Source organism: Filicampus tigris, chromosome 10 (assembly GCF_054856515.1).
Source record: "Filicampus tigris isolate MCC_2025a chromosome 10, RoL_Ftig_1.0, whole genome shotgun sequence".
NCBI classification, from domain to species: Eukaryota; Metazoa; Chordata; class Actinopteri; order Syngnathiformes; family Syngnathidae; genus Filicampus; species Filicampus tigris.
Window position 1 is genome coordinate 9,109,939 of NC_141226.1, and position 27,030 is coordinate 9,136,968.

Here is a 27,030-nt window from a genome sequence, read left to right on the forward strand (position 1 = left end):
ACCGGCGTTTTTACGGCAGCAGGCGGCGGAAGAAAGAACACAAGAAGAGGAAGAGGGAATTAGCCAACTGTCTGTGGGAATATTGGCCTGGGGTACACAAAACGGCTGGTCATTTATTGTGCTAATTTTGAAGAATTCTGCACCCCGTTTTTCCCTAATTAAATAATAAAGCCAAGTTTTGCCTTTCTATTCATACGTTTCTTCAAACCATGCCAACTTTTCGCCCAATCAGGACATCTTGGGAACTATTTTGCCCAAATTCCTTCTTTTCCCCATAAAGCCAAATTCCACAGGACATTTTTTCGAAGTGTTGTACTCGATCAGGTATTCTTGGGAACTATTTTTTCACATAGTCACAAATGTATCCATTAATCCATATTTTCCAGGATAACATTTACAATCAATGCATTCATTCACCATATTTCCTCCTCCTTCCATATTTCTTGACCAATTCACATACCTGTCAATTTATACGTTTTCCCCGTATTTTATACGTTTTTTGATCATTTCAAATTGTGTATGCCGTATAACAATTTTTGTACGGATTTTTTTTTTAATCGTTTTTTGTTAGGCCGATCTCGTTTTGCCTATTCCAGCTCTAATCAGGATCGTCTCGGTCACTGGTAGCAGACGACAACGTTATTTGGTAAATAAAATAAACTTGTTTACACAAATTATCTCTGTTCTTATTCTACATAGTCTCTCTTGCTGTGACTAAATCGGTGCCACGTTGTGTTTGTAAGGGTTATTATCGCTTAATAAGGGGAATTGCAATCATTAATAAGGGGAGCAATTGGCTGAGGTTGACAGGTATGAATTCAAACCATTCCAAATTCAAACGATTCAACTCATTTAGGTCTTGTGAACATTCTCCAAATTCGCAAATTTTCCACGAAAAAAAATCCACAAGAGATGTTATACATATATGGGCCATTCTACTGAATTGGTTCAAATTCAGAGTTGGAAAATGTGTGAAATGTATATTTTATTTCAGAAAAACTTTTATTGTATTCATGTTGCACCATATCTAAGGGGCACAAATATAGTGAAAGTGCAGTCAATTTTCAAATAGTATTTTCTAGCTTTTCCCTAATATCTTGCCTGTCACTACCGAAACACACAATTACAGAAGAATAAAAATAATTCTACTGGCCGATTCATATTTTTTACATTCCCCCCTCTACAGAGTATTTTTTATAAATTAGTATATATGGTTTTGACATCAAAACCAATCAAAATGAATTTTTGACAGAATTCAATTTGACTTTTTCCAAAATAAATCAAAATGTATATGCTATTTTTCATTGTAAAATGTAGAAAGTTGATCATATTGACTTCAAAAGTCATCATTAATCAAAACAAACATACCCTTAAACAATCATTATCAAAAATTGTTGGTTGATAATTCAATACTTTCTATTTTTGTTACAAAATCATTTTTTTTCGGTAGTGACTGCAACATTTCAGTAGTGACCATATTGTTGCTGCCGTTGCAGTAATACTTTGTGTGAGGGTAGCATTGTAATCACTTAACTAATTTTGCTATATTTTAACTTTTAACGTGTATTATAACTACTGAAACATTCTTTTTTGTCCATTTTCTACTGCTTTGTACTGTACTCAGGGTCGCAGGGGGTTGGAGTTGATCACAGCTGACTAAGGGCAAAAGCAGGGTACACGCTGGACCGGTCACCTGTCCATCACAGGGCTCTTCATCATTGAAAACTGTGGTTTCACCTTCTAAATGAAAATGTAATTGGAATGACAAACATTTTTGTAACATACATTTGCCTGTATGTATGTTGTCTCTCTCTCTGTTTTTTGAGAGACATCCGGTGGTTTTGTATTTTCCTCCATGCTCTTCTGACTTTCCTTTGCTCTCTGCTGGATAATTCATTGGTAGTCTGCAGCTTTCCTTCTTCCTTCCATCTCTAATTTCTTTCTCTTTCCTTTATCAAATATTCTTTGAATTTCACTGGGTCATTGTAACCCTTCGCCTGTACCCTGTCTGTGCTAGGCTTTTTGGCATTTTGGTGTTTTTCCCTCCAAATTAAGATAAAATATGAAATAGAATACAGTATTGTTAAAATCACAGAGATCTATGTATGACATATGTATCTATGTATTATATTATTTAAAACTTACTTTATTAAAAAATAAACATCATATTGTCACTACCGAAACCATTATGTCACAACTAAAACCTTTCTGTATGTTTCGGTAGTGAATGTTTCGGTTTTATTTTTCCCTTCAAATTAAGATAAAATATGGAATCGAATATAATTAAAATCAGAAAGATCTATGTATTTCATATGTATCTATGTATTATATTATTTAAAACTTACTTTATTCAAAAATAAACATCATATTGTCACTACCGAAACCTATCTGTATGTTTCGGTAGTGACTGGTTTGGGTTTATTTTTCCCTTCAAATTTTGATAAAATATGGAATGTAATATTATTAAAATCAGAAAGATCTATGTATGACATATGTATCTATGCATTATATTATTTAAAACTTAATTTATTCGAAAATAAACATCATATTGTCACTACCGAAACCATTATGTCACTACCTAAACGTTTCGGTAATGACCGTTTCGATAGTGACCGTTTCGGTACTGACGTTTTATGATAGTTGTTGACAATACTCAACAATGCTAGGCACAACGTGGCTACCACGGACAGTTTTGAGCACGTGTACTGAGATAGAAAACAGTACACTTAGCATTAAAGTCAAAAGTGCTCATTTTATTGTCGAAATGAGGTGTTCGGTAGTGACGGTCCTTAGAACCACATGCTGATTTTCAGACTTTGGAGAGCACATAACTTAATAATGCTGCCAACTAATTACTTGCCATGTGCCCAGTGATGAACATGAAGGTAATGTTTCTTACTGGTGAAATTTCTGGGGATGTGGTTAAAATCAAGCCCTGCCTACAGACAAATACTCTTTGCGTTTCGGTAGTGACATGAAAAGTTGGGACAGGTTTTTTTACATAAAAACTTCTAATTTGAAAAAAATCTACAAAATCAATGTGAATCTTTCACCATACATTTAAAAGCAACCAAAATATTCTATTAAAGTGAAGTATTTTTTAAATTGGCAAAAATCTTCTAAACTTTTTTCTCATTAATTGAAATTTAGGAGTTAGAGATTGGGACAACCACCTCCTAATAGGAAGTGACATATAAAAGATGACTTTTTTATACATTCAGTTTAATAGTATCTCAATGAATGCCTTGTGATAAAATAGATCATAACAAGATATTACTAAATATGCAACGTCTGAACACTGCATTGTTTTTTAAAATTTGATTTTCATTGTGGGACAGCAATTTCAACCAATTCGGTAGAATGGCTCATATACTACTTCCTTACACATTTCTTGACTGGCTCAAAGCCTTTCACAAAAATATTCCCAAAATGATGCAGACAGATTGACCTCATACTTCCACAATTCATGACTAATTAAAACATTTCAAATTTAATTACAAATAATAATTTTCCTTCCAAATCCTACTTTTCCCCACGACTCCAGATTTTCCCTGAAAATAATTCCCATTAAAATAACAGGACATTTTCCAAATTGAATTTCATTATTTATCCAACCGATTCAAACTATGTGTAAAACTCATGAAGACATAAACTATATCTTCTTATTTCTCATTTTCTATGATAACATTCCCAAATGAATGCAGATACCTTACATCTGGATCACCTATACTTCCATATTTCTTTACTTTTTCAACCTTTTTAAATTGAAAAATTAAGATAATTCCTATACATAATTTTTGGCACATTCTCAAAATTCCTAAATTAAGATATACTTGACATAATTTTCCTCCTGGGCGGCACGGTGATTGACTGGTTAGCACGTCCGCCTCACAGTTCAGAGGTCGTGGGTTCGATCCCGGCCCCGGTCTCCCTGTGTGGGGTTTGCATGTTCTCCCCGTGCCTGCGTGGGTTTTCTCAGGGTACTCCGGTTTCCTCCCACATTCCAAAAACATGCATGGTAAGTTGATTGGACTCTCTAAATTGCCCCTAGGTGTGATTGTGAGTGCGGATCTTTGTTTGTCTCTGTGTGTCCTGCGATTGGCTGGCAACCAATTCAGGGTGTCCCCCGCCTACTGCCCAAAGACAGCTGGGATAGGCTCCAGCACGCCCGCGACCCTTGTGAGGATGAGCGGTATCGATGATGGATGAATGAATTCTCCTCCTTCCCCATTTCTTGACTGTTTCAAACCTCAAGTCACGCATTCTACATTTCAGTAATCCCACAGCATTTGAATTCAGTGTCAGGTCTTACACTTTTACAATTTACTTACAATTTTACGGTGATTGCATCCTCTAGTTCCTTATTACGCTTTCATTTAATTACCTTTTTGTATAATCATCACACTTAGACTTTTCTGCTCACCAAGACAATTCTAATACAGTATCTCAATGAAAAATGAATTTTAAAAAAAGAAAAAAAACATGGCCATCCATGTCACCGCACAGAATTGTACCAAAAAATATTTTTAAGATAATCAAACTCAGTCTTGAACATTTTCCAGGAGGCATTTATTAAACATGCTTATTACTGTGGTAGCAGTTTGCCTTATTTTAGTAAAGAAATGGAAGCCACCATACTATGAAGCATATGTTATGTTTGTGGGTCCTGGGGGTAAATATTCCAGATGCGAGTCAGTCTGATACAGTGTAGCTGAACAACCACAACAATAAACATTATTTGACTAATGCAATTCATCATAAGTATAATACTATAATATATATAATAACTATAATAACTATAATAAAAATAATAGTTTTCTTGTTTTTTATTATGCCTCATGTGTATCGGATTTGATTGGATGAGTGTGTATGTACCTTGTAATAATGGCTTTGAAAATTCTTTAGTGAATTTCACACATTCATTCATTCATTCATTCATTATCCATACCGCTTATCCTCACAAGGGTCGCGGGCGTCCTGGAGCCTATCCCAGCTGTCTTTGGGCAGTAGGCGGGGGACACCCTGAATTGGTTGCCAGCCAATCGCAGGGCACAGAGACAAACATCCGCACTCACAATCACACCTAGGGACAATTTAGACAGTCCAATCAACTTACCATGCATGTTTTTGGAATGTGGGAGGAAACCAGAGTATCCGGAGGAAACCCACGCAGGCACGGGGAGAACATGCAAACCCCACACAGGGAGGCCGCAGCCGGGATCGAACCCACGACCTCTGAACTGTGAGGCGGACGTGCTAACCAGTCGACCACCGTGCCGCCGAATTTCATACATAGAGAAATGAAATATACCATTGAGTATTTAACAGTATTATCAATTACGATTATTTTCATGTATGACCCCTTGGAGTTAAGCATTGTAGTTTCACCTCTACTGATCCTCTAGGCCAGGGGTGTCCAAACTCGGTCCTCAAGGACCGGTGTCCTGCCTGTTTTCCATCCCAGCTGCAACGCACCTGATTCAAAAGATCATGATCGTTGTCAAGCTTCTTCAGAGCTTGCTGATGAGCTGATCATTTATATCAAGTGTGTGGCAGCAAGTAGAGCTTGAAAACTCTCAGGAAAGCGCCCCTTGATCACGGAAGCTGGACATGTCTGCTCTCGGCACATCACGTCATCCATTTATGCAAAGCCTGGACATTGCAATGCAAGTCCAAACATTAGTAGTGCTGATAATGACTTGGTCTCCCATTCTCCTTCACACACACACACACACACACACACACACACCCACACACGCACACCCCCACGCACACGCACACACACCCCCACGCACCACACACCCACACACACACACACACACACACACACGCACACACCCACTAAGACCAAGTTTTACTATTTTTGAAGAGATCAGGATTAGTATCAACTGTATTGTTCACTCTGGAAAATCTGTCTTGTGGGCTACATCAGAGCAGGTACAACTATACCCTTCCGCAGGTCAATCATCACACACATCTCATAAGTATATACACATAACAAATACAGTAGTACATAGAGTACATAAACATACAGTGGTATGGGTGACCCAAAACAGGAGTTTTTTCGAGATACGAGCCATCGCTTGGGCGTTATGTTTAATGTTGAGTCACCAGCAAATGTTTCAGTTAGAAGCACTAGAGGGCGACAAGGAGCTTCATGATGAGCAGCAGTCTGGCAGATAGTTAACAATTCTTTCAAAAACTTCACTGACAGTTGAAGTTTGATGTTAACCTAAACATTAAAAAAAAGAGAATTACACTTTATGTACTGTATGTATAAACAAACCATGTAACTTTGCCTTACTAAAGTCTTAATCTTACTGCAAACCTACAATGCAAAACGCCATAGACTGGCTAACAAATAGCATTGATGTTGTGGCATTATAACTATGAAAACAACTGCTATTTGAGCACAAAAAGTGTAGCAACACATGTAGACACGCAATATAACAATACTCACAGGCATTGATGTTAAAGTGTTTTGAGTTATGCATGTGGTCACAGAACAAATACTCGTAAGTCAAGGCACCACTGTATAGATATTTGATGGACCTTAAGTCCATGGATTTAATAAGCCACAGACCCTCTGTTACTGTTACTTCTGAGTATGCCTCAGTCTAAAAAAAAATAAAATAATAACAATAATGAACAATGAATAATGAATAAACATGGCATTCTGATTAATAGTGCGTTTATGGAACATGAGTTATGCAGCAAAATCCATCCATCTTTAGCCATCTCAGTTGTTCAGGGCTCAGATAACGACCAATCATGGTTCAGCTTCAGAAAAGAGGTAAACAGGTTGTTACCTGAGACCTGAGCAACTGTGATTTCAGTCATTTTCAGTCAACAGACTGAAAGTGACAAAATGGCCGCCCCCAGAGATGGCTAAAAACGGGTGGATTAATTTTTATTCCATATTTCAATATTTATCAGAATGCTTTGATTCAACAAGCCGGTCTGCATAGAACATATTCATGAAAAAAATATGTTTGGGTTGACCTCCACTTTAAATAAGCATGCTGACTATTGCCTGCCTACTAAGATTCTGTATACTTCACTTTCACTTTACTTAAAAATACTGTAGATTGAAGGTGCTGGACAGAGAGTGACTGGACCTAACCAGCTTCTGGAATGTGTCTAATCAAACTGCCAAGAACACCATTGTAGATGTAATTTTAATCATTTTTCCATTCACACCAAACAATCCAAGAAATTAGCAAATGTACTGCAGTCAACTTGCTCACTGTATTTCAGTAGATTATATATTTGTACTCCCAGGGTGTAGATGCAGTCTAACCGATACCAGATGGTGTACTGATGTGAATCTGAATTATGTGACTAATGATGTATGTATGATGTAATAAACATGTGTAATGTTCTGTGAAATGAGAGGCTGACAGTGAAGTCATTTGGTGCTGTGAGCTTTGTGGCTCCCGTAAAATATCAATAAACAATTTTGACATGTTTTTATTTTTAGTAAATAATTGAATGATTAATTACAGTTACAGTAACCAAAGTAAAATAAAATTATTAATCATGTATTACTTTATAATCAAAATCAATTCTGATTACACATTTTATACATCAATTTTAACAGTTTTTAACCTTTAATCATTTTTAGATTCCTTTGTTTATTTTTATTAGATAAATAATTCCAAACAATCAAATAAAAATAAGAATGAATTATGATGTAACTAAATAGATAATTAGATGTACAGTATTATTTTTACGCATTTAAATAAAAAACAATTACAATATTATTCATTTAGCTCATTATAATTGGATGATTACATTTATTGTAAAAGTCTAAAACAAATTTACATGAAAATAAGATGAAATTGATTAATTTGATTAAATTAATTTATTATAATAACATTATAATAAAATCATACAATAATGAGAGAGGAAAATTGCATTTTTTTAAATCAAAATGTTTGTCATGTTACTGCAGTTTGTATTTATTTATTTATTTATTTATTCATTTATTTATTTAATAATTACCTTCCCACTAGGGGCAGTATAAGTCTTATGTGAGTACCGCAGTCGACTCCATACTTACTATTCTCCCAGTCAAGTATGAGCACTTTCGTCCATTTCAACATGAAATATAAAAACGAAATGATAAAACATGCACATCAAAGAACGATTTCGTTGTGTCTCATGGGTCTGCCGCCCCCGTTCTGAAATATAATAAATAATAATAATACATTTCTATGGCTGTACTTAAGGTATCCGACGTTTCCGCGTGGTACTTGAAGGCATCGCCAACCGCACTAGTCTACCCATCATGCACCGCGGTAGCATACAACATACGAACAGAGCCATCTTGTCGAGGAGTGTGGGAGGCAACAGTGCGGGTCTCGTCGTTATATCCACGTTATTCTAAAACTGTGACACTCTGGGACGTTTTTTCCTATCCTTCCCTCGATCGTAGTTTCGTTTATGATAAGCGAACGGTGAGTAAGTAAGTAAGTAAGTGAGTAGTAGTGCGTAGGGGGAGTGCTTTGGAGAAGATGTCTCGCTTACTTGTTCCGACGTAGGGGGAGTGTGCGGCAGCCAGTTGGCTTGACTCGCTAGCTTTTTTGCGAGGGCTGTGGGGCCCTCCTCAGCCCTCGAGTATCTCCCTTCCGTAGCGGTGGAACACACTTGGTGACAACTGCACCGACCGGGGGAGACTAGCAAGCAAGACAGGCGGACAGCCCGCCCGGGGACTTTGAGGCAACTCCGTCCGGCGTTTGGACGCGGTCTGCGTGGTGAATCGCATCCAGAGACGCGAAAGGGATGGCGCAGATTCACCTCAGTTACTCTTAATCCTAAAATATATACTAGTCTACGACTCAGTAACTCTTTGATCAATTTTGGTCCCAGAAAACCACAACACCGCCTGATGGACAGGACGTAAATTTGCCTACAGAGTAATTGTCAACCTCTCCTTTTCTGGTGGAGCAGGATATAGACACTCTCGAGGTGAGGAATCAGTCTGCCACTATGTCGAAAATGCCGGCCAAGAAGAAGAGCTGTTTCCAGATCACAAGTGTGACCCAGGCCCAGGTGGCTGCTATTGGGGGCGCGGACGACACAGAGAGCCTTGAAGACCCGGATGAGCCTCATACGGAGGATGTGTCGTCAGAGATGTACGACGTGTCCCGAACTGAGTTCGAGCCGCCGTGTGACATGAGTTCGTCCGAAGAAGTGCTGAATAACGTCGTAGAGCCAGAAGCGACGGGAGTTGTGGCGCCGTCGCACTTACCTCACTTCTCTGTACTGTCAGTCAATCCCTTGGGAGAGTTCCGGAAAGCACCAGTGTCCGGTCCAGTTCAACAGCCAGCAGGGATTGGCGGCATGGCTCTCGGCGCACAGCAACAGGCTGTCCCGACGTCCAGTCAAGGGCCTATCATTGTGTCCGTAAATGTATCCCAACCCGCAACAGTGCCCAATCCAGGTCCTCCTCCTGCCCCTGCCCCTGCCCCTGCCACAGTGACTTGTACTTCCCGTTTCAGGGTCATCAAACTTGACCACGGTACTGGAGAACCCTTCCGAAGAGGCCGGTGGATGTGTACAGAGTTTTACGAGAAAGAATCAGATGGTTCGGTAGGGAATCGGACTGTTGATGGCACAAGGCGTGATGCCAGCGTGACGCCCGAGGCTGCTGCAGACAGAGACAGTGGGCTGGGGCAGACCGGCGGCTCTACGATTGCCCCGGTAACGCACACAAATCAGGCCTCTGGTCCTTCACCGGATGTCGTCCGCTTGCATCCAGCTGAGACGTCAGCGCAGCAGAACTTCATCACCCGGCCACATGCTGTCAGCGGGTCTGGCCCGCAGATTGCACTCACCAGTAGCAAGCCCACATCCGTCCCAGTGCAGCCTGCGGTGGCGATTGTCCAGCCTGCCGCTCCCCAGAGCGTCGGAAACGGATTGCCTCACATGCAGAAGTCCCCCATTTTGCCTCCATCAGCCCAGACGCAAGTTTACCAACTTTCTGTGGGACAACACCTACCTGGCCAGAACCAGACTGAGTTCTATCAACAGCAGTCTGGACTCACTGCTGGTCAGTCACTGTCGGTGTCCGGCCAGTCTGCAGCGCCACAGACAATGGGACAAGCAACCTCTCCCGCTATGCCCCAGGGCTCTACAGGAGTTTCCACTCTCGGTCATTTTGGGGACGTCGCTGGCGGCGGAAAGGTAATCCCTGGACAGATGGCTCCAAGCCAGCCTGGTGTAATGGGAAACGTTGCGGTCCCCGCATTGGGCGGTGGCTCTCCTCACGGTCAGTATGCCGCCACTGGACAGTCCAAACCCCACAGCGTCCACACCGCATCCTCTGGTGTACAAAATGTGCCTGTCACTGCAGCGATCTCCTGCGTGTCCCCCGCTGCGCCGACTGCTGTGCCCAGTGCCTCCATTGCAGCTGTGCCAAAGATGACAGCTGCTAGTTTGACACCAGGTCTGATGGGCCAAGGCAAAACTCCAGGGGCGTTGGCAGGTCACAGCCTCGTTGCAACTGGATTCGGACAGGTAGAGGGAGGCGGTGTAAGGAAATCGGATGGGGTTGTCAATGCACAGTCGTTTGGGAAGGATCTGGTGAAGCCCCTCATGCCCGAGAGCCTGCAGCTTGCCGCTCCAACAGTCAACAGCTTGTTTGGAATCCACATACCTGTCGACGGGGATGAGGAGAGGTAACATCCTATTTTCTTGCTATGCACTTTAAGTTTTTTTTTTTTTTTTTTTACATTACAAATTGCGTGTTGTTAGAAAGCTCACGTCAATGGTGAGATTTACGTTGACAACACCATGCTGTTGCAGAATTGTTGTTACAAATGGGTCAGTATCACTATTAAGTGCGTCCGGATCAGAATCACTTTGTCATCATTTAAAATGGAGCAGGATAATGAAACTCAAAGGTCTTATTATAAGTGGCCAAACATTTGCACACATTAGAGTACAATAATCCAACCGTCCAGCCATTCCGTGTACTGCTCATCTTCACAAGGTTCGTGGGCATGCTGGAGCCTATTCGAGCTGACTCCGGGCGAGAGGCAGGGTAGACTCTGAACTGGTCAAGTCTCTGATAATGTATTTCCTTCATGTTCTATTTTTTTCCCCTTGGTTGGCTGCATGGGATTTTGGCATGTCCCACACAGTGGTGCTATGCTGACTGAGCATGATTATTAAGTGGTTGAATTATACAAAATCTTTTTTATATGGTTTCACTGTCCACACCAAGTGTTTTGATAAAATTTGTCAAATTGCTCATGTAGATTCTCTTTTCATTATCATATTCAATATTTTACGTGTCTACCCAGTCATTGTAGGGTTCCTAAACTATCCCTTTATTGACATGTTTTCAGTGACATTATCAACCAGCATTTTGTCTTTCTCAATGGAGGCTGAAACAGTGGCTAGTTGCAGAGTAAATATTTACACTTAATGTTTCACAAGTGTCATCATATTACGGTATGTGTGTAGTTGGACGCTGTCAAGCTTAACATGTCCACCCTGTCACAGTAAAATATTAAGCATTGTATGAACCTTTCAGAAATTCAAAATATATTAGTTACAAAATACATAGTCAGCTTCCTAACCAAATCATGATGCTAAGTGAAGGTCCATTACTTGCTAATAAAATGTTATCAGCAAAAAATGCTTATCAGCAAGCTCCCATATTTGGCATTTAAGTTATATTAAAAAAAAGTGAGAGCTTGACCAATATCCATTTCTAACAGCTTCACATCTGCTTAGTACACTTAGTGTGAAGTTCAAAGGAAAATCTCAAATCTGGTGAAATGGGGACGTCTCAAAGGCAGCTTATGGTGATACTGACTCAAATATGTAAAAGTTTCCCTGGTGTGGGTTGGCTCTATGCACTTTTCCCAAAGTGTTAATATTTAAAAAAAAAAAAAAATTAAAAAAAGCAGGGACTTCCCGTAGTCTCAGTGAGATGTGCAGGGGATGACAATGTTTCGGAGGAAGTGATAAGAGGAAGGAAATATGTCAGATGTTTCTCACTTGTGCTCAAAAATTGATGTAGCGCATGTGTGGAAGACAACCATCACTTCCTCCACTTACTCAGAAACACAATCATGCGCATGATTCACATTTGAAGTGGGCGTTTTTGTGCGTGTACAGTAAGTTGTTTCACTTATCATCCTGCAGGAAATAAGTCATTTCTGTACGTTAAGGCCTAGATTGACCAATCAATGCATTTTTATTCACAGAGATGACTGAAAAGATTGAGATATTGCCCAGTGCCCCTGCCCTTCCCCCAAAAAAACACCCACATCTCTTCCCTAATCCTCCTTGTAGGTGGAAAAATTATTTGCCATCTAAGTTGCCTTGTTTCATAAAAAGTACTTAGTTTCTGATTTAATTTTGATTATATCTTGTTACAATGCTTTCAGTGTGTGTATCTTCTAAGTTTTTTAGTTTAGAAAATTGTAGCAATAATACTCTGTTCACTTAAAAGCAACATGAAATTTACGTATCCTCACCATCTACTCAAGTTTTTATGAAATTACCTGAAGGTAAATATTGTCACAATACTGGCTGAAATAGTTAAGTATTTGTACCATGTTTACACAGGTTGTCCATCATCATTTGGGGGGGATACATAATACATAGATTCATGATTTTTACTCACACTTAATGCATCATGGTGGACCTTTAAATTTGAAATTGTTACAAACCATATCTTAAATCAACGCTAATCGGGTATAAACGTATGCACTTCTTCACCTTGTACTTGATAGAGTGCGTAGTTCTTGTGCTTTCATTGTCATCTGGTGTACAGTTGACTTTTTGGGTTCTTGCCCTTGCTGGCGTTCCTTCAAATGACCATTTTTTATGGGAAACAACAGCATACAGCTACAGTTAACCTAACCTACGCTGATGTGATGATTCACGATAAAATCCATGGCTTATATCAGAAGCGTCTTCAGACTAATGCCAAGAGTTAAGGCCCTTTCATAGTGCAGTTACCACAGTGCCTGTCGACCAACCCGTTCTATGTGGAAGGTGCGCCCGAATTCAAATATGTTCAATTGGTGGGCAGTGCACATTGGCGTATCAGCAAATGCAATAAGGGAGATGGTGGCAGAGTCAAAATAGAAAGAGATTTTGGTGGAGTTGTACAATGGAAACGGCATGTAGCAGAAAGTGGAGGAATCATTAATTACAGTAGTACTGTATGGTGTCCTGAGATCTTAGACACCAGACAGATGACAAAAACTAAACTGCCCCCTATTCACCCTAAAATACACCTCAAAGCGGCTTTCATAGAGCTGTAGCTCTCTGAGCCTAAACTCCCGCAGGTTCCACCGTGCCGTTACAACTCATGAACTCATGCTATCTTTTTCGCTGATGTTCGTCTCCTCACTCCTCCTCATTATTAGCAAAGTTAGGGCTTTCAGTTGAAATGGTGACAAATATAGACTGCATTACCAAGCTTTAGGCTGCTTTACACAGCCATTTTCTTCCTGTTCGCCAGCACCAAATAAGGGCAAGCATGCATTGTGCCGCCGCCGTCCCTGCGCCCTACTCTGCGTTGGCGCTGTGAAAAGCAAGTGCAGCGTGTAAGCACCGTTCATTGTTCTTAATGTATGCATTTTACATTTGGTTGGAAGACAACCCCGGTGAAGGCCTTCTTTTTTTTTTTTTTTTTCCTTCTCTGAATTGTGTTTCTCTCTGAGAAGGACTCAGCTCCCTAACTGATAAGAGCAGAGGTCCCTTACCTCAGCAAAGCCCTATCGGACATGGACATGAAGCAGCACTCTTTCCACTATGATACTATTTTGCTGATAAGAGCTCTCTCAGTCGGGTGTGCCGACCAGCTGTACTTGTTGCCTACATTTTCTATACATTCTCTTTGAGGGCCCTCCTGAAACGTATATACTGTATCTACCGGTAATATGTAACAACTGGCTGTTGTCTTATCGGTACCTGCGGAGATCAGCGCTTGACAGACGAGCAGTGACAGTCGTTGATGTGCAGATGAGGTGCCGAATGACATTCCTTTTCTGCAGTAACTGTTGTACTCCAAAGAAGCTGCAGAAGGACACTTGTTGTGTGCTACTTCGACAGGCATTTGAGCTATGCTTCGGTTACCCCTCCACACTCTGCTCTATTTTCTACATTTCCTCGGCACTATTTATGTTTCCATCCTCTATTTAACACAAACCACACTTTATAGCAAACACCCTTTACCTTCCAGCTTGATTTATGTTGATGACATACGAATGCGTTTTAAATAGCAAGGCTCACACACTCTGTTGTTTTATACTAATACAGTTTATGCAACACAACACTGTGGATAAAGTTCCTCCTTCACCTTGCCACCGCAGTCCTTCAGACTAAACAGCGGAGATACCGAAGGCATGAGAACCAAGATGTTGCTTGCATACTTGGAATATTATTCACTCTGCTTTAATGTTGCCTGAATGGTTTTGACAACCCAAGGTGTAAAAGAACAATGCAACATTGTAATAACATACTCCTGGGTTTACCTCAGTTTTTGTATAGTAATTTGCATGAGCAATTTGCGTCTCTTTCTATATTCCTGTTGTCTTTATTCACAGTGTTCCTGTGTTTCTGAATTGATACGCAAAGAAATAACCGTTAGTCGACAGTATCATATTTCAAATGCTAAAAATAAGAAATATGAGAATGTGAAATTAGTGAACAGACCGTGTACCATGAACATCCCAGCAATAGGGTGAGGCTTACTGCAGTGTTGCACTCTAAAAACATTTGGGGTATAAAACACAATTTGGGGTAAACAACCCACAAAATGGGTAGTTTTGTACAAAACCTTCCAAATTGGGCGTTTTTGTACAAAGCAACGCAAGAAGGCGGGACAAATTGACCCAATTAGTGGATTGGTCCACTTTTGACCCAAAATTGTTATTTTTAACGCAACTGTTTTTAGGGTGTGTGAGCTTTCACACAATATTGCAATAGATATCATACTGTGACATCAATACCATGATAAAACCAAACCATGAGCTTTTGATATTGTTAAATTAGGTTTGTCTGATGAAAATGTAATTTCGGCCCACGATAGGATTGTGAGGAAAAATTTCTGTTTTACACAAAGTGAGCAATACGGTGTGTGTGGAGGGCTTGTTTGAACGTGTTGATGGAAAGGATTGCATTCGACAATCAATGTACCAAGTTTGTGCGTATGCTGTGGCTCTTTGCGGTAACACAGTCAAAATTGTGGCTCTTTGCCTTTGAGCGGTTGGCCATCCCCGCCGTAGGTGTATTGAGCACCATTGCATGAATATGACCAATCAAATCAAACTTAAATTGTCACGCATTTGCAACACAACTGAGCAAGGAAATCACGAACAATTGTATTACAAAAATAAGTAAAGTCTCCGCCTCAAAGCTTTGAGTGATATTTTTTTTTTTTCCAAAGAGACTAATGTTACTGCAGACTCACGCACCACTCTGTAGGAATAAGTTGGTGATGGGGACAGACAGGGAGGAAATTGTGTGGAAAAGACAAGAGGATGTCTAAAGTTTGGGATCATTTCACAGGAGGTAAAGTGCAATGTGTATACTGCAAAGCAGAACTAATGTACTGCAGCAGCATGCCTATGATCGCTAATGCATGGTATATCTTATTCATATTATATTCATATCACACGCAGTGCAGTGTTTAACCTGAAGCTGTCGCCGTGCTGACGTTTTTTTTTTCCCTAAATTGAAGATTTCAACAAATATGTGCTAAAATGTCAAACATAATGACCAGGACATAAAGACCGCATGAGTAGAAACCCATATAACCGTACTTATACAGTTTATCAGCACAAAAAAAAAAAAAGTTCATTTGAGGGTGACTACCGTTTTAACGATGCAAAAACAATTTCCCCCTGATTAATCCATGGCATCCTCGATAGAATAATCGATTCTAAATATATTCGATAGCTGCTGCTCGAAAGATAGTGATTTTAAGCCTTTAAACACAACACTTCAAACAACGCTCTGCGAACACCATCACCCCTCAAAGTTAAAGAAGATTTCACAAGGAAGATTAATTGTTCAGGTTGGAATGACACTTCTGCTTGCCTGTCGGCATCACCCTCAAAATGAGGTAGAGAGGCCCTCCCTTGTTCGAACAACAAAGTCAAAGTTTAAAACGACCATCCGGCCGGGATGGACCATTTTTCACACAAAAACTCTTATGTATTTTTTTTTTATCAGTAAAATTGTATTGGCTTTTATTTTCAGTTTTATCAATTTGTTTTGTGAAAATCAGTAATTATCCGTTCACAAAACAGTCCTTTCTACTCAGCAATACAACCATGCCCCCTCCCCCTTCCCATGTCTTGTTGGGAGTCAGTGGACAAACAGGACACAATTTGTCCGTTCAAAATCATTGTACAAACAACGCTAAAAATGTATATAAAAAAAACAAAAAAAAAAAACAGAAATCAGCCAGCCCCAAAATGTATGTAGATGTCTTATGCTCACTTCAACCTCTGAAAATATCACAACAATTATCCCCTCCATGGCTCGCTTAGGAGAGAATGAGGCAATGAGCAGCTTACCTGCAGTTTCTCGCATGCCGGATCTGTTTTCTTTGATAAGTCACCAAGATATGCAAATGCAATGCTTTCCTAGAGGCTTTTCATAAGATGAATTGTTCATCGGTCATTATGCTTTACATTAAATTTCTATCTACTATGAACAAAAAGGCTGGCTACCTGCCAATGTAGTCTAACATAACTTAAGTGTCACTAATTGTCTGAAAACTACAACCAATCACCACCAAAATTCATATGCAAATTCCTACTCTAGCTCACTTCAACCAGTAAGAATAGAAAAATAATCAGCACAATATTTTAGATTTTGTGGAGGTGATAATGGTTTTTCCTCATAGGAGTCAATTTAATGTCAATAAAATCCAAAATATTGTGCCGATCGCTTTTATATTTTCACAGGTTGAAGTGGACATGAGTCGATCTGTGCATATGATTTCAGGTGATGGTCAACATTTTCAGACACTGGGTGACAACAGAACGTGACAAAGCAAGACGGGAAACACTATGCTTGCCTCCTTCCTACAATAACTAAATCAGGATGAGATGGGGGGAATCACTTAATGGGCATTACAACTTGTGCTGAAAGTCATCAGTCCTGAATTTTTCAGGGGGGTGTTGAATTTTAGTGCTGACATTTTTACATACAGACCTATTGTATAAGTCCAATCAAGTGTCCCATAATGGAACGAGTTATGCTTTCAACAAGGGGACATAATGTACCCTGCTGAGAATGTAGTCTTCATTTTGTGTATAGAGCACAGCAATGAAATGGCTTGCAAGTTTAGTGAGACTCACTTTTCACTTGATTTGATTTGCATTCTGCTGTAGCGAGAACAGACGCATTGAATTTATGATCCAACCCAGCCCAATGTTTTGTCGGTCAGTATTTGGGCTCATGTTCTCATTTTATCCTCCCATGGTCTGAATGACTTCATACTTTGAGCTCTTGCTTTCTGTTGGAATGTGCCCTGTGCTCAGAAGTGTTCTGGCGTGCAACTTCTTGGAATTGGAAACTACTGTATGGCCTTGAACTCATCACATCCTCAGAGAATTCCCCTTGGAAGTGCACTGTGTGAATGGGATGATGGGTAGTTTGTAGCATGGGACTTCCCATGATCTCTCGCCTAGAATCAAGACCCTTGGCAAGACACAGAAACAAGGCAAACAGTACAATCCAAATAGGTTTGACCTACTTGCTCTCAGTGGCAAGTGGATGGATGTTGCAAGGACGTGAAGCATCATGAGCACCAGCAGTAGGAGCTTTCAACACTCCAGTTAATCCCTCCCTTAGCCCACCTGTGCCCCATGCGTTCCGATTACCGGTACTCTACCGATCCATCTACCCTCACACTTTGTCCTCCATTTCCGAAGACTTTGAAGCCTCATAAATGTGTATTGGCCCTTGTCAGATTTTGCTAGTATATCTAATATTGTGACTATTGAATGTATCATATTGTTTTTTGCTGTGAAGAAAAACAAACAAAACTTTTGTTTCTCCTTGCACACATTTTTGTGTCACTGTAGGTTTGGTGCTTGTGGAAGATACAGTATTCATAAAAAGGCAAATTGTTTCTGTCCTCGCATTCCAAAATTGAACAGCAAGTCTTCCCTTTGTACTCCTTGAGTTGGTTTCAGGAGACGGTTTGGTACACCCTGCATGGGACAATCCAACCTTATGGGCCACAGTTTTTCAGTTTTTTTAATTCACTTTGCATCGATGCCAGGTGTGCCTGTTGCACGTTCGCCTACTCCCAGTTGTAACAGTATCCGACATTTTCAATGCAGCTCACGAACGCACTAAAGCGAGGGATTTGAAAACTTTGAAGACGCTTCATTCAAAGCTCTGGTGTGGATTATTTTTGGTTTCACTGTTGAATACAATGAGGAGATAGTGAAAACTGTTGACAGGCATTTTATGCTCTGCAAGAGTCGCTTAAAACATGTTCTGTACTTAAAGAGGAAGTCAACCCGCAAGTTTTCTTTATACTAATATGTTCTATGCGCCTCCACTAGTCAAAATTCTGATTAATATTAATATTATTATGAGTTAAGCAATAAAATCCACCCATTTTTTTTTAGCCCTCTCATTGGGCGGCCGTTTGTTACTTGCAGTTGATTGAAAATGACATCACAGTTGCTCAGGGCTCAGCAAAAAAACAATCACAGCTCACCTGTTTTCTGAAGCTGAGCCACACCTATTCCAACTGTTACCCAAGTAGCATTTTTGTATTGACATTTTTGTGTTTTTGTTTTGTTTTTTTTGTATTTTGGATATACGTGTGTTGGTATACATATTTTCAACTACTGTATTGTCACATGTATCCAATTTGTCAAGGAATGAGTGGCACGTACCAAGAATGCACTGAACTGCGGCCCAGAAACCGACGCACGGATCATCCCATGGTTTACCTGTTCTGTCCCACCCCTAGTTTCATGGTATTGTTTGTTACTTGAAAACAAGCAGCTATGACTCATTCCAAGTCATCTGACCTTGATCATTTCAGCCCTTCGCTGGCTTTCTCTGAGCTCTGAGGTTTAAGCTCTGAAGGGAGAGTTTGTCTCGGGGGAGTGGCGTGGAATTGCATGTGCGTGTGTTTAGGGTCTTAAGCATGGTTGCCCACAAAGTAAAAGTGTGCAGAAGCATAGGGGGAGGTTTGTGAGAGTGTTTAGTCATGAGGTAATGTGAGGAAGTGTGTGTGTGTGTGTGTGTGTTAGGTTTCTAGGAAAAGAGCCTTGTGTTTGTGCTTACACACATGCTGTAAATCAACTCCTTATTCCTGTGTGTATTGTGCATGTGTTGAGCTGATGTATGTCCTCTCGCTCACCGTTTGCTAAGTTACAGTATGTTTGTTTGTTTGGATTTGCTCGTTGTGGTTTGTAAAATAGTTTTATAAAGTTTGCAAATATTTGGCTGTGTTTGGGGGGGGGGGCGGCGTTGGGGCTAAGGGGACAGTGTGGGGATTTCCTTTCCCTTTTCTAGCACACATCCGTTACTGCAGGACACAGTGTTCTCGTAGGCAAACATCAGGAATATCTGCACGTTGGTCACTTCATTAGGTACACAGTAACCATTACACAATAGCCAAGGAAGAACTGATGTATGTTGCTGTTAAACCCAACAGAGTGGTTTTCAATGAGTTTCTGCGTACTGCTACATACAGGACTGAAGTAGAACACTGTTAAGGCCTAGATAGACCAATCCGACGTTGGCCAACTGTGACCGACGCTTACCCCCTATGGCGCCGGGCTGACTGTCGGCACGTCACGCTGGAAAAATACACCGCAACGACAGACAGCGACGCTGACCATTAAAGTACCTTCTGCGCATGAGTGAGATGTAATACCCGTCCATACCATCGGGGGCAGTAGTCACTATTCATCACGGTTAGAAAAAAACAACCGGAGAGATATTGGCCGTGGGCGGATTGTAAAACCGTAAACAATGCATTTAGCTATATTTTTTGCTCACGAACTCCCACGCGAAGTAAACCCTCACGTTCTTGGCACACAGTATTGTGCGTTATGTTCATCCACGTTTGTCATTTTCCGATTGTGCTCCGTGTGCTGCTTCGCTAGCTAACAGCCAATCAGAGTGACCAAATGCCACGACTGGCGACGAATGCTGAAACGCCCAGCAGACGCTTCCTGACGCAGTCTGATGTTACGACGGTGTTTGCTACAGCAATCAGACGGCGCATTCAGACACTCCGACGCTTGCCAACGTCCGACATCAGATTGGCATATCTAGGCCTTTAGAGTGGTCGGTGAAGAACATGCTTATTGCTTAGTATTGCTTGGCCTAGATGGAGGTTTGTGCTCTAAGTGCCATTCTAGTCATCTTTGACTAAATTGTTGCCTCGTGTTTTACCTGAAGATACATCAGCTCATAGCTGCTTTTGTATTGGGTTACTAGCGTCAACAGTTGTACAAGTTACATTTTGCGAGAGCAGAAAAATCGAGGATGTCCAGTTTTTTAAATGACACGGAAGGTGTTTTCTCCAAAGTCACATTTTAGGCCAAGCAGTTAAATTGAATTGCCATTTCTAAGAAGCTTATTTGCGATGACACAAACATCTTGTTTCCCCATTTCATCTGTCCTTATTTCTTTTTCTTTTCCCTTTTCCTGAATCTGGCTGACACAGGAACCCCTCCAAGGCTTTCTACCAGGCCTTCCAGTCTGGCACCAGATTAAGGGACTCAAAGGCCCACAGTGATAGGTACAGTACTATACTGGAATGGACTGACCGGGGCCTTGCAAGAGTGCAGCAATGTGTGTGCAGTGTTCATTCGGTAGCCCGGAGTTTTGCTGTTCGCCACATGCATGAAATGAGTTTGGAAAAGCTTGGCAGCAAAAGCGGAATTGGCCAATAGACTTCTCAATGACATCTTTGTCTCTCTCTCGCTGCGATATTCTCACTTTTCTTCCTCTTGCACTTTCTCTGACACACTGTTGCTGTTGTACAAGTGATACCTATAAAGTTGATTGCACGTCAAATTTGATTGCAAACATAATATATACCTTAAGTAGAGCTGCACAATATAGCAAAAAAATATATATCTTCGTGATGGTGGCCTGTGCAATGAGTTTCATACGAATTTTTTTTTTTTTTTTTTAATCTGACTTTGACCAATTAGATGCAACCTTAAATGTGCACCGCTGTCTAATAGGGATATAACGATATCCAAACAATCCGATATGATTTTATCACGGTATGAACCTCACTATACGATAATTATAACGATATTGTGGGGAGGTTGGTGATATAAAAAAATCTCATGATATTGTATAAAAACGTATGATATTGTAAAAAATATATATATATAATTTTGGAAAAATTGCACAACATTATGTTTTTGGACATAATAACAGCAGTGACAAAGTCTTGGCCAGTTCTTTCATTTTCATGTGTTCCTATTGGCTCAGCAGCGCAAAGTATCATGGTCTATGTAGTTCATGATGCTGTGTTCGGCTGAATCGGGCAAAAGGTAAGGTAATGTTTTTTGACAGATATGCTGCTTTTGATATAGTGACATGACTATGACGATATTGTGGCAATTTTATTATTGCGATATCACTGTTATTGTTACATCACTACTGTGTAATAAGAGAACGGCATCTAAAGGCATTACTAACACTAAATACATTTAAAATATATATAATATATATAAAATTAAAATATATATATAAAATTGTAAGTCTAAGTTAGCTAGCGAATCAAATAGCAAAAAATACATTCAGCCTGCTTAATTTTGCTGCATGAAAAAAAAATTGTCAGATAAAAATGTAATTTCTTAAGGTACATACAATATCGCAATAATGTCAACCTTAAAATAGGGTGGGAGGAATATTTGATCGCTACATTCTCCTGATGTACATTTGATTCTCTCTATTTTTACAAATAGTCAACAGAACAGAGTGCTGTCCCAACATCACAACAAAAACTCCGATATAACAGCTGGTGGGTCACAAAAGCTCCAGGACTGGTTTCACAACAGATATACAGTACAGTATTTCAAACCCAAACTACTAACTGCGAGTTTTCCCCTTCAGTGCGATAAGAGGCAAAAGTTGAGACAGGACATCTCATAGGTGCTTCACCATGACAGCCTGCTCACAGTACCGTGAGCACCGGACAGTTCCTGGCTGGCAAGAACAGCGACGTGCTAAAGCAACCTCCCTACTCAGCCAACCTGATTTTTTTTTTTTTTTTTTTTTTTTTGGGTGTCCTTCTCCAAGCTTAAACATTAAGATGGCTGGAGCTGCGGAGGATCCTTGAGAAATCTTTATAGGAGTGCATGAAGGCATGACAAAGAAGGCTGAAAAAGTGTGTTTTTCCAAGGGGAAAAACTTGTAGTTTATAGTTAGCGTTAAGAATTTGGAATTGTAATATCTCTTGTGACACCCAGCTCCTGTTTGTAGCTCCTCCCACAATCACAATAATGCTATGTGCGATACAAAACCCAAACCGGCAGACTAGAAATTATATCTACAAAATACGGTTGTTCGCTTTTTGCAATGCTAAGAAACATTTGTCGCCAAATGTTACATTGTAATTTATACTACTTGTTTCTTCCAGTGTGTTTTAATGAAAGTCAGTGGAAATAAATCTGAAATTTCTTTCTATCACATATGGATTATAGCAAATCTGGTTGAAAAGTAGTGAGGAACCAAAAAAAACATTTATTAAAATAAATATGCATCAACTTCGATAATTAAATTCTCACCCCCCTGAACCTTTAAATGTTGGATGTTTTTAATCATTTCAAGAAGTCACCTGGTTCAGTGTGTATCAAAAGAGATGGACCGTTGTTGTGCGTGATGGCAACATATCATGCAACAATCTGCCGGAGCTCAATGAGCGCCTAAGGATTAACATGTCTTGCATTTTCTTTTGGCTTTTTTTGCTGTGGTAATTCTTCACAAATGACTAGCTTCAACGAGGAATGGTATGAGCAGAAGAGAAGAACAATTTACCAGATGTTTCGTGAAATAAGACGACTTGCATTCCAAGTAGTGAGACCCCCGGGCCTCACTGTCACGATGCTGTTCTTTAGTCCATCTTAACCATGTACGTCATTTGTTTAACTTTTTTTTTACTCTTATATGACGTTTAATAAAATATTTCTTGTACAGGTTGATACTAAGTTTTAGGATAGAGGACCGTGGTATGATTATTTCCATTTCCATTATTTCCTATGGATTATATTGTTTCCAAATCTAAACTATTCAAAGGCCTGCAACATATTTAGTTAGACCATAGACATTCCATTGTATTCGCTCTCTTTTTTTTTTTTTAATGCATATGGCCACATTGTTCCAAGTAGTTTCCACAACAAGCTGGCATCCGCATTAAAATTGAGAGGGGATTAGTTTAGGAAGCAGCTCCGAATCATGACATGTAAAACGCTTGTCCAATTTTAGCACTCGCATCAGGTTTCACTTCCCAGTAAGCAAGCTGCTCAAACCCTTTATAACCTTCCTGGTCATATGACCGCTCATGCGGCATGAATGAATTTGATTATTCTCTATGCAGTTCATGTTGTTATTTGGGATCCCTCGGCTTGTTTTTGTCAGTTTTCAGAAATGCTCATTCAGCTTTTAACTTCTCAACCAAATGCTCAACTTGATGCACTACTGTGCTTCTGTCTGATGAACTCAGTGATAGTTACATTGCAGCTATCTATACAAGACTAGAGGTGAAACAATTAATCAACAACTATTTGATTATCAAATTGATTCTTTTTTGATTAAAAATGAAATCGAATCTGTTAAATGTAAATAAATGCTTGTTTTTATAACCCCACATATTTAAAAAAAGGAGCTATAATTTTAGTATCGTGATACCGCAATATTTTTGCTCACGGTTATCATAACATCATCAGAATTTCATCAACCCATACCTAGTAGATAGTGTGCAATTCTTAACAGAGAAGTTGATGTAAACTAAACATAAGCCATAGGCTAGGTTCATACCCCCAGATTGGATTTCTTTGCCCATATGCGATCTGGATCGTTTTTTTTTTTATGACAGTCTGAATGGCTCAATTCCGATTTTTTTTCATATCTTACCTGGGCCGCTTTTATACGTGGTCCTACATCGGATAAGTATCGGATTTTTTGCAATGCGACCGCAATCTAAACGGCCAGGTCATATAACCGACATTGACGTCATCGGGGCCCAAAATGTGCTCCGCGCAGGCAGAGGGAAAGTGTTGGCAGCAAGGAGCTTGACTCTGCAAAGTTGCTTTGAGTAACAGTAACAGATCGATTCATTTTTTACGCACGGTTATGATGTGACGTCATCGTTAGTGATCTCTCCATGAAATGAGATAGAAAAGGCCTTGTAATTTCACCCAAATACTGTATTTATTTCTACCTCCTAGCGAATCGCTTCACTGTAGAAATGCCCCGACACGATGGACCACATTTACTTCCGTAAACAATACGTCGTGAGTGACGTCGTCTTTCCTGCGCATGCGGGTCACTTTGGCGACGCATGTGTTCCATACAGCAGACAAGACCGAGGTTGCATTTATAATGTAATATGAACATTTACACAAAAAAAAAACTTTTTTTTTTTCAAAATGTCTGAATACAGCATTAAGACCTACGGTGTGAACCAAGCCATAGAGACTTTCACATTGTGTATTAAAAACAAGCACATAACCTGGATATTTAAATCCACTTGCTTAGTGCTAACACAAGGAGTGTGCATCCCTCCCGTTAAAAGACGATTCGAAACGCGTCTCAATACATGGGGTGCGAGACGATTCAATATGTACCTTGATTTATTTACAGGTGGAATGATTCGGTTCGATTTGATGCACTCCCATCTTTTAAATCAGTCCCAATTTTCTGATTCAAATCGTTTTTTGTTACACCCCTAGCTAACACCATAGACAGGCGAATGCTAGAACGAATCTAGCATCAATTTTCTAATGGTTTAACACTTTAAACAAATATTTGAACACAAATAGTACAGGAACACATGTAGACAGACATTGTAACAATACTCACAGGCATGTTCATCCTCTGCAAAAAATGACTAGTTTTATTGAGTTTTACTGCGTAACTTAGTAGTGAAACTCTGGTCAAGAAGTGCACACCAGGCGGAGCCACACGGATTAATCATGATGAAAATGACAGCTCACCTGTTTTCTGAAGCTGAGCCATGATTGGGCGTTATGTGAGCCCTGAGCATCCGTGATTTCATTCTGTGATGTCATTTTCAGTCGACAGAAATGACAAAATGGCCTCCCTCTGAGATAGCTAAAAATGGGTGGATTTTGCTGCTTAATTCATATTCCACAAACACAATATTAGTCAGAATGTCATGTTTCAACTAGTGGGCCTGCCTACAACAAATTCTTCAAAAAAATCTGTTTGGGTTGACTTTCTCTTTAAGAATCTTGAAATTTAAATGTCAAAAAAGTCAAAAACGAAAGGCAGGCTGGTTTGCTAAAATGTGCTTGGACTTGTGTTCCATGTAAAAAAAGTATGTCAGTCTAAATGGTCGGCCCCCCACATTTTCACCTCAGCAAATCTGGCCCTCTTCGCAAAAAGTTCGCACACCCCTGATGTAGAGTGTTCATTTAACCTATCATGCATGTTTTTGGAATGTGGGGGGAAACCGGAGTACCCGGAGAAAACCCACGCAGGCACGAGGAAAACATGCTAACACCACACACAGGAAGGCCCTAATTCAAACCTCGACCTCTGCACTGTGAGGCAGATGTGCTAACCAGTCGCTAACCACTGTGAAGCCTCCCACAAATATACAAACTTTTACATTTACATTTTACTTTTAGTAGTGTTAACTGTGTCACATGGGCACATATTTCTTTATCCGCTTTCCTTTTTGTTTTTTTTTCCCCCTGCAGACTTAACCGTAACCCTCTCACAATGCCTTGTTTTAGTTCATTCATTTTCAACATTTCTTTCGATTCGATATTCATAGTCTGCTAGTAATAGAGCAGCAATGGAAATAAATGTGAATTGTATTCAAGTGATTTTACCCTGGTCGGTTTGCTCTTATATTTGAGTCATCTGCACTTCTACATTTCTGTGGTTCTTATTTCACGTCTGACCTACTGGCCTTAAGTGCAACTATTTCTGATGCACAGCGCTTGTTGTCAAAAATAAAAGGCTCCCGTTTGGGCATCTGTCCATCAGTTTGGCACAGGTGTACTGGTAGTGCATTTTTTGTTTGTTTGTTTTTAAGTTCACCCGCTTCCTCTTTTGCTGTGCTTTACTTCACAATACGGATTAAGAATAGACTGTCGCTGCACATAGGAGTTATACAGTATACAAGTATATTGAATGCAGTGGCAGTAAACTTCAGTTGACGAATATAAACATCCACGGCAGTGAATGAGGTACTAATCTAAAATTCTTTTTAAGAAAGACGGACTAATCACTGGCGAAAGTGGATTTTCGTCCGTCTGAGTAGTCAACACTAACCGCGTCCGCTAGCTGACTTTTTTGGCGGGGGGGACCGACTGATGGACCAACAGACTTAACTGACGGAGTAATTGACGGACTGATCAACTCATGATTACAATTTGGTTCGTCACGAAAAATGACAGACTGACAAATGACAAACGGATACCCAGGCCAGTGACGGATGACGAATGACGGACCAGCAAAATTGAGTAAAATGCCCACCCCTGTCAATGACAGGGAGTGGCTCATTCTGTAAATTGGCCCAATCGTTCTACATTCTCTGATTAAAAATACAGCACAATAATGGACAAAGACATATAGTAATGTTTTACAAATGTTATCTTTGGAAGGTTTCACTTTTTTAGCCTAATATATCATGTCTTCAGCATGGTTTTGCTCCCACGTACAGTACTGACTAATCTCTCTAATAGGATTTTTGATTTACAGGTGTATGAGAAATGATCTTCACTGATGCCTGTAATAGAAGGAGAGGTCTTGCTTGTGCGTAATCAACTGCGGGAAAACTTCACATCCTTATTA

At 40.1% G+C, this 27,030-nt stretch overlaps 1 protein-coding gene across 3 annotated transcripts in view; it reads left to right on the forward strand.

Annotated features, from left to right (window-relative positions):
• Nucleotides 1-8,321: 8,321 nt before the first annotated feature.
• The window catches only part of LOC147140711 (TSC22 domain family protein 2-like), a 32,083-nt gene continuing 13,374 nt past the window's right edge, over nt 8,322-27,030 (forward strand). The window contains exons 1-3 of one of the 3 annotated variants that reach the window (XM_086043308.1): nt 8,322-10,273; nt 10,358-10,682; nt 20,690-20,764. In XM_086043308.1, coding sequence (XP_085899434.1) covers nt 8,992-10,273; nt 10,358-10,682; nt 20,690-20,764 — 1,682 coding nt within the window. In that variant the 5' untranslated portion in view covers nt 8,322-8,991. Of the gene's footprint in view, nt 10,683-20,689; nt 20,765-27,030 lie in introns of all 3 variants that reach the window. The other 2 variants (XM_086043306.1, XM_086043307.1) reach the window with 2 other exon arrangements.